Genomic DNA, 9322 nt, shown 5'->3' with positions numbered 1-9322 from the left:
TTTTTTTTTTTTTTTCTCAAACTTAAGTTGTACCTATTTTTTTCTATGAAGCTAGAATCATATTCATAATACAATGGAAATCCATTATATCCGATAAAATGGAAAGAAGTGTTCCCTAAAATAGAATGGCATTAAAAATAAAAATGTTAATCTACAGCTCCCAAATTATTAATTTTTCTGGAGGAGAACATGGTTGAGAGTGCGTCGAACAAGATTAACATTTCAATAAATCACTTACACTTTAATCATGCTCGTACTTTAGTTAAACTGATGATTGGCATGAACCAAATTAGAGATAGATAAAATCGGAATGGAATGCGATATTAAATAAATATCTAATATGATAATAAATACTATAAAAAATATTCAATAAATCGAATTGGTTTTACTCATAAATCAATTTTTTATAAAAAATAGACAAAAGAAAAAAAATTCGTTTTCACTTTATAGTTAAAGTAAAAGAGCTTTGTTTAAGCAAGGATGTGATTTTTGTGTTCTTTGATCAATTCTTATGTTTTAATTTATAGTTTATTATTTTATATTTATAGATATATCTTTACTTCTTAAGCTCTGAGCTCTAGACGTTATATCCTTGGAGAAAGAATGACTTGTATAGAAAACTTTAAGAAAAAGCTTATACTTAAAGGATATAGTAATGAAGCTGGGGCGTAACTAACATTTAGAAGTCTGGTATATAATGAAACTGATGAACTACAACCATACCTTGTGTAACGCATCTTAAGGTACAGTATGAAGACAAAAGAACGGAATGTCACGATTAAAATAATTTTTTTTTTATTATTTATTTAATGTAATTTACAACTGTACAAAATAATATAATAGGTAAATATGTTGTATGTAAAAATAAATTAAAAATCAAAATTAATTTTATTCCACTTTCTACCGCTCTCTCTTGGTGGATATTTTCCTTTGTATCCAATTATATAAATAAGGGAAGTACATAAAATATAAGTATATCAAGTATCCACAATGCCCCGCTTGTAGCGTTTTGAGCATATGATAACAACAGTTGTCGATGATGAGAACCACAGGAATTTATGTCCATACGGATGAGTTTTCTCGGCTGGTGTGCAAGAACTACACGTGGTTCGAAGCGCGATGAAGCGATGATCTACACCCATTTAAGAAGAGATTTAAGAAGAGTCTTGTGTGTGCAGCTTTTCAATGTAGATTGTTTTACTTGTAGTAGTGTGTTAATACGCAGTCATGCGTAACATTCCACTGCTGCAAACACCGATTGTCCGAAAGGAAGGGGGAGAATAGAATTATTTTAAATCATTAAATTAATTAATTTAAATTATTTTATTATTACCCAGATCCGGCTGTGACAGATTATTTATTCTGTTACTGTAGCCGTGAGTCAACCCTGTGTGTCAGAGAGCCTTCCTGGGTATAAAGTGGGTACCGTTAATTGGGGGAAAATTCGGCGATCGAGCGTGATTCTAAACAAATCACCTCCTTGCACAACCATTAATCTAATAACAGTACTTCTCTACAAAGTCAGCACCTCTGGTCCTTGAGGGGTTGTAGCAGTACAAATTTAATTAATATCTATACACACACACGAAAACAGTTATTAAAAAAACCAATGCCATATAGTAAACAGTTAAAAATTTGTATTAATATTCTAAATCCAATAGTGGATTCCAAATGACCGAAAAATACACGTTTTTATTATTTCGTTATTTATTCCAAAATAATACAAACAGGTTTATATTTAACATTTTTAGCTATAACCTTTAAACAAATCGATCGATTTCTAACGTTAAATAAATGTTTGAAATAGTAAACTGTGACGAATTTAATAAGTACATTTATTTTGGATCAATATTTCATGATAAAAAACAAATTTAAAAATGGAAAACTAACGTGAAGGGATCTCGCGTCCGAACATGTATTTCTACTGAAAAAATGCATGTATGGATGTAATGATGTGAATTTGTGCAAAATTTCAGGCTTACTCACTTGAAATGTGAAGTAGGAGACAATGGAAAACTATTTTGAAAAATCTCGATGGAGGAGAAGTTGCCCATGTTAATAAAAAAATATCAAATTCTATTTTCATTTTTATAAAAATAGAAATTAGCTGTTTTGTTGGTTGCGAAATCCAACTCTGGGCTGAGTTTTGGCAAAAACTAACGTTTTCCTTAAATATAACAAAATTGCTATTTTTTGTGATAATTAGTAATAGGAACATTTTGGAAACCATTTTTTTTTTTCTCTTGATCAGAACCAGAGATAAATAGTTATTATTATTTTTTCATTTTTTTTTTCACACACCATCTTCTATTTTTTTGGGGGGGGGGGTTTCTGGGGTTTGTTGGCCCTACTATTGACAGGAGTCCAATTTTGAGACCTAGATTCACTTAGAAAAGTTTCGTCAAAATTTAAGAGACTATCTTTTTCTTAGTATAAGCTTATTGGTTTTACTTATTAATTAGTTCTAGAATTATTTATACAAGTTATTTGTAATGTTGTGGTAGCTACTTAGTCTTAAGTCTTAAGACGTACATAGCTATAAGTTTTAAGGTTTTGAATAAACTGTCACATATTTGTCTGAAAAAAAAGATCGTATTGAGCTAAGCGAACAGCCTAGAAACCTCTTTTTTTCGTAGATGTGATTTGATTTTTTAAATAATTGTAGTGTAGGTAATGTCCACTCCTTTCCACCATCCAAAAAAAAAAAAAAATACCGGAGTAAATAAAACATATGTTAAGGGCTTGGGAAATTTGGAGATTTCAGTTACTACATTAAAATTAAAATTAGTTTCAAGGACTAAATTTCTGCGTTGTCAAAATTTTGTAATTTTTATTGTTCCCAGCAAATGGCAGGTGCCCCTCCAGGGCGGCTTGGCTTAGAACTGGGTCGGCTGGCTGCAAGTCTTTCTCTTTTAGAGGACTAATTTTTTTTTTTTACTTTGTCATATTTCATTTAGAACTCAAGAATAAAAATATGTCCTAACAGTCAGAAAACAGAATTAAAACGGGCATTTAGGCTGCAAATGGTGGGATAATAGCTTTACTTTTTTGTTATTTAATACATAGATACGAACATATAAGAAATTAAAGTGTTAACAAATTTGACTTCGGAAGAACTGTTGTTTGGAAGAACTTACTATTGGCAGCTAAAAATACTCAAATAGGGTCAATTTTTTTTTTTTTTTTTTAAGAAAATAATAAAAGCTACACCCTAGTGCAGTGAGTATAAGTGCTCTAAGATCCATTCATACTAAATAAAATAATAAATATACATAGTATAAATTAAAAAAAAAAATAAAGAATAAAATTAGGAAAATATATGCACATCATCGATGAGAATAAATAAATAACTAAACTAAGTAATATTAAAAGAAGTTTACAGTAAAGATAAAAAACTACAGTTAGGTGAAAGTAAAAAGTCATTTGAGCATATTCAAACCTATATAAAATATTTACGCTTTGCCCAGGAAACTCTTAACCGAGAAGATGGCGTGGACGCCAGGAGAACCCAGCACCTCAAGGACGGTTTGAGCTGGAATGTGCTTGAGGATAAGGATGATAAGTAAGGTTCTGATGGAAATTTCAGAATTTGGATAGTGTAAGGTCGGGAGTCAATGGGATGTTGAGGTCAGGATGAAGGTGAATCCTTCATCTTAATCTTCATACCCTTAATCAATCTTTAGTTTAATCGTAACATAATGTAGAAAATTGACTATAGTTCGAAGTACTATAGATTAAAGTGGCTGGATACGTTCGATGTTCAACAATTTAGCAGCCTCTCTCTTCAAATCCGGAGGTCTAAATAAGTTTTAGTATAGTCATTTTATTAACAGTTTGTTATCAACTGAAAAATGAGATATCCTGTTCTGTAGTCTATATAGCTGAACGAACCCCCAGTTAAGTTCTTGTCCCTTAAGACTGATATGAGGGCTATATTTAAAGTCTTTTGTCGAGAAGGATTAAGTTAAAATGAACGAGTGGATAGGATCTGCATCGGAGCTTAAAAGTGGATATACTTGCCTTTTGTCTTTGATGCACCACTGATCAATGTCTTAGAAACGTCTTTTTAGGTTTAGGGTTGCTAATTCAGGGCCTAGATGAAATCATAGGATGGTGAGTTCTACAGGGAACTGTTCCAGGTACTTTTAAATTCTTCAGTTTAGTCACTACTTCAACATCCTCAGCATCCGAGTAAATATCCTCATCGCAAAGATCTTATACAATAATTTCTTCTGAAACGCGTGCATCATCTCTTTCAGTTTCCGGGTTCAGGAGATTTCAAAATTAACTTCTCCATCTAGTTTGCACATCGTCCAGTAGCATCTTTAAAGTTCATCTCCATCCCTTACATCTAATTCCTTATTAGTTCCTTTCCTTTGGATGCTTTATACTTTCTAGAAGAACTTTCTGGTTTCATTGTTCCTCCTTTAATCCTCCAGTTCTAGAATCTCGTTTCTGAGTATCATTTTTATCCTGTATTGCTACTGCTGGTAAAGCTTTTACCCCAGTTGTGACTAAGTTTTGAAACCTTAATACCATCTTTTTATCTTTGAGGCTAGATTTCGAGCCTTTTCTTTACTCACTTGCTTTTTCGGAAGGCATTTTATTCGTTGTTTATTTCTTCATAACAGCAATGTAAAGGACTGAGTTTATGTCTGGCCTCATATTGTCAACAGATCTCAATACTAGCATATGATCGATCTGGTTTGCAATACTACCATCGGGTGAAAGACAGGTTTATTTGTTGCTGCGATTTATGATACTCATTATTAATAGTTATTTGGAAGCTACGAAGTTCATCATGCGTTCTCCATTCCCATTTCTTGAGTTATGTAGATTATATTAAATTGTGCAATGGTAGGCTTGAATTTTGCTTCTTATCCTACCTGATTAAATTCTCCCAAAACAATTTTGAGGTCATATTTTGGGAAGGTCTCGTAAACTTACTCAAATTTTTCATATAATTCTTCTTTGGATTCTTCACATTTTTCTTCTTCTGGGGCATGAGCATTCATAATGCTAATATTATGACATAGTTCTCTCACCCTAAATTTACAAATTCGTTCATCTTTCGACGGAAAATCCAGTATTGAGTTCTTCAGCTTGTTAGATAGGAGGAGCTCAGTGTCATGTTTATCACTTGTCTCGGTAGAAAATGTGAACTCCTTTCTCTGTAAAATTCCAACACCTGTCCATCTTAATAACTAGAGGAATAATTTATAATGAGTAATTAGAAAGTATTCACCCCTTATCAATTATTAATACTTAAAAAAGGAAAAGTTGTAATATTATTTTCTTTGAAATGTTAATAAAGTATTGCTATTTCTTCAACGAATATCGAGGTCGCCATCTTGTTTAAGATACTGCAATTACGTTTGTGGATCAAAATATGAATATCGTTTATTAATTTATTTTTTTTATTTTATACTATTCTAATTCTCACAATAGTAATTTAATGTAACTGGAGGGTTTGAAATTGAATATGACAAAATAAAAATTCAGATTGTTCATTGTTCGTCAAACTGTCTTGTTCTGAGGACTAATGAGTTTAAGTCACAAGAAAAATATACTTCATAATCAAAATAAACCAGAAAAAACGACTGGAATCTGCTAAAAACTATTTTAATAGACCCTAAGCGTTTTAGTATTCTATTATTTTTAGTACCTAACATAAATCGACTTATAATAGTTTTCAGATGGAAGGGTTTTTGTGTGGCAAAATCCTGCAGAACATTTAAAATTCCTTTTTTATAATAGTAATTAATGAATCTTTCTTTAAAATAGTTTTATTAAAAATTATAATAGCTTTTATCAGTCCAGGAAATTCCAAAATTTAATTAAAACTGTTTATTGTTATGGAATAAAAAGTGTCTTAGTTTGGCAGTGTAATAAGCTCTTCTTCTGTTGGGGGCTAGGCCTTAATGGAAAATTTATCATGTATATCTATTTGGATATTTTATGAAAACGTTTTAAGTAAGTTCGGGTAAACATGGATTTATATGAGTATTCTGTTTTCAATAAGGGAATGACTCTAAACATACGGTTAAAAAGATTAAACGGTGGCTTAGTGCCATCTTTAAATTAAGGGTCCAGTGTCCCGTGACCCATGGGGCACTCTAACCTAACTCTAACCCTATGGTCGATATGCCTTGTAAACCCAGCAGTGACCCATTTTGACCATTTTTTAAGCCAATAAAAAACCCTGTTACAAGTTTGTTAATCTGTTAGTGTCCACAATAGCTGTGTGTACTTTTGAAGTTGCGGCACTTTTTTATAATGTGACGAAACAATAGTTCTTCCGGTTGTTGTCCTGACAGATCCCATCATAACCCCACGGGCACATCGTGCCCTCTTACTCCTGAAATCCATAAATTAAAACAAATCAAGAATAAACTAAGAAGTACGACTGCTTCAAGAAAAATTGAACAGATTATCATTGATGTTGGTAGAAACTGATGTATTTAAATAAATAGACTTTTAAGGAGTAATTCATGACTTCGTAAATAAAAATCAAGAATAGTTTTTATAAATGTTTAGTTCTACTTTTTAATGTTTATTATTTAAAAAATATTACATAAATTAATAGTTTTAACTAGCGTGTTGCTTATAACGAAGTTATTTCATGGTTCCCGGGTCTCCCATTTGGTTAAAAACGGCCCAGCGGTGGTTCATTCGTAACCTCATGCAGTACCTCACAGCCTCTGGACCTCAATCCTACTGAACTCGTTTATAGGATGAAATGAGGGGGGTGGGGGGGAGAATTTTTAAATATTCTAAATTCGTTTAACATTTCTACTGTACGGAGACTTTTTTAATTTTATACAAGTCAACTATTTATGTTTTTTTTTTTTTTAAGTAATGTAACAAAAATATAAAATTATACTTTTATGGGTATATATATTTTTTTATTCAGTGTATCCATATAAAAACATTACTTCAAACATAGATACAATAGTCAAACCGAACAGTTCTTAAAGAAATTAGCAGACGTGGGTTCCTAAAAAATGAATAAATAAGAATAATGATACAATGCGTTAGTTGTTTTAGTTACTATATAGTATAAACAAACTACACATTCTGAGGCACATTGTGTTTGCTCGTTAATGTTTATTTTGTAAACAAAATGGAAGCATATTTCAAAAATGAATCATTTCACATATTTGATCAGTATTTTTTTTTTTTAATTAATTATTTAGAAGTGCACTTATTATGTGTGTCAATTGAATTTTATAAGTTTTTTTCCAATAAAAATGATCACTGACCAAAGCAAATCTATTGAAATAAGTTATACCACTTTAAATAAAATTAATATTAAACAGTGGACCAATTCTTCATTTTCCACTGCTACATTATCCTTTTGTTGATAAATGGTTAATAAGTGCACATCTCCTGAATTCAAATTATCAACAAATTAAATAGCAATAAATTTTCAACATGACTGAGCCATAATAAAAACGAATCTGATTTAATTTTATAAGAATAATTTAAACAAAAAATCTTATAACTTCCACTTACTTAATCTTTAGATTGGGTCGGTAAAGTGTAAAGTAAAAAAATATCCACTGCATCCAATCACTAGACTGTCTCGTTTACATGTTAACCAATCTCAAACAAACATTACAATATCAATCATCATCTAATTATTGTGAAAAAATGAATAATTTGGTATGGTATAAAATAATGTAACAATAAAAAAATAACACATCTCAGGTCTTTGTAATGTTAAATATTTACATAGCAATAATTGTTCACAATTAATCAGAATCGAATATTAGGACTATTTTTTTTTTTTTAATTTTCCTAAAAATCTTTCGATATTTATATTTACTTCCATTCTTCAGAGATTTTTACACGATATTATATCCCAACGAGTCGTGGGCGTAAATGTACAACATCGTTAGCTGCCAAAAAAAGAGGGAAAAACGAAATTTAATATCTCATCTAAAAATAAGTAGATATTACTAGCTTTTCGGCTGTAAAACTATAATTAACAATAAATAAACTTCACACAGCCATCAGCTATAGTTAAAAAATAATAATAATAATTAATAAAATACATTTGTTTTATTATATTAATCTAATAATTGTAATAGGTATAGCTGGCATACGAAGTACATAATGTTCGAGACTATCGCATCATCAACGCGTGAAAACGTTAACCTAAATGGTTTGTTTTGATAACTTACCTAAAATATAAAACGGTGATGAAGCGATGAGTAAGAGGAAGATGATGTTGGGCATCACGTAAGGCAATCGACACTGCACCGACTGCCCTAGCTCTTACCCAAAATACTCCGCCGGGTCCGGCAAAAACCGAAATAGCAACCGCCCCCTCCACCTTCATCCTTCGCCCCACTAGACGATTTCATAAATTTATTTCTTATGTAAATCAATATATTATAGAATTTTTATTTTATTTATTTTTTGTATTCTAAACTATATTATTCCACTTCATAAATGTCAACCTCGTTTTCAATCAATTAATTTTTAAAAAATTTAAATCCCTTTAAGTTGAAGGAATATACATTGATATACAATACATATATTAATAAATGATTAAGATACAATTTTAGCAGTGTATATCAAACATTATTTGAAAAATCTGGTGAACGATTCACGCAACTTCAAGATGAAATTAATCCTTTGAAAAAATTACGTCTATTTCATTATTATTGTATTCTTTAGGATTAGAATTCTTCTCTTTACTATACATTTCATATATAGGCAAGTGAAAGAAAAATTTACTATTGTCATAACAACCATGGAAATACATCATTATTTTCTCCATTAGTTAATTGTCTAACTCTTTTATATTTTACACGCTTTCATTGTTTTTAATGTTAACAACGAGAGATGATTAATTATTTTAAATAAACTAAGCAAAACGTATTTCGGAGATAGATTTTTTGAATATTGGAAATTAAGCTATGTCAGACTATTTCAACGAAAAAAAGCACTAGATAATATTAATGAATATTTATCTTTATTTTGTTATGGTGAGTTTAGTCAAAATCGTTTTCAATAAAATGATTTAAAAAATCTGCTGTCGTGCCGACACCACACAACTTTCAGTTACCACACTACTTCAAATTGATCCTTACTCTTTCTCACAACAAATATTTAAATATTATTCACTGTGACAACATTATCCCGTATTAATTTCCGTCAACTGAAGGTCAGATTGATCCACTCCAGCTTCAACAGTTTTAGAAAATCACATTTCATATTTCTTGTTGCAAAATCTTTTCTTTTTCAAAAGTATCGAATAAAAATAAAAATATGCAGTTAACTATTTATTCAATGCTAAATTATTATAGAATCA

The 9322-nt window shown here is 30.5% G+C and overlaps 1 protein-coding gene across 1 annotated transcript in view; it reads right to left on the bottom strand.

The window, feature by feature from the left end:
* The window catches only part of LOC106681164 (uro-adherence factor A), an 83030-nt gene extending 74723 nt beyond the window's left edge, over positions 1–8307 (bottom strand). Inside the window, exon 1 of the mRNA XM_014421339.2 lies at positions 8187–8307. Coding sequence (XP_014276825.1) covers positions 8187–8241 — 55 coding nt within the window. The 5' untranslated portion in view covers positions 8242–8307. The remainder of the gene's footprint in view (positions 1–8186) is intronic.
* Between the last annotated feature and the right edge of the window lie 1015 nt (positions 8308–9322).

The sequence above is a fragment of the Halyomorpha halys genome, unplaced genomic scaffold (genome assembly GCF_000696795.3).
Source record: "Halyomorpha halys isolate HHAL.00 unplaced genomic scaffold, Hhal_1.1 Scaffold313.1, whole genome shotgun sequence".
NCBI classification, from domain to species: Eukaryota; Metazoa; Arthropoda; class Insecta; order Hemiptera; family Pentatomidae; genus Halyomorpha; species Halyomorpha halys.
The sequence above is the reverse complement of the archived record's forward strand: the minus strand, read 5'-3'. Positions and strand labels throughout refer to the sequence as shown.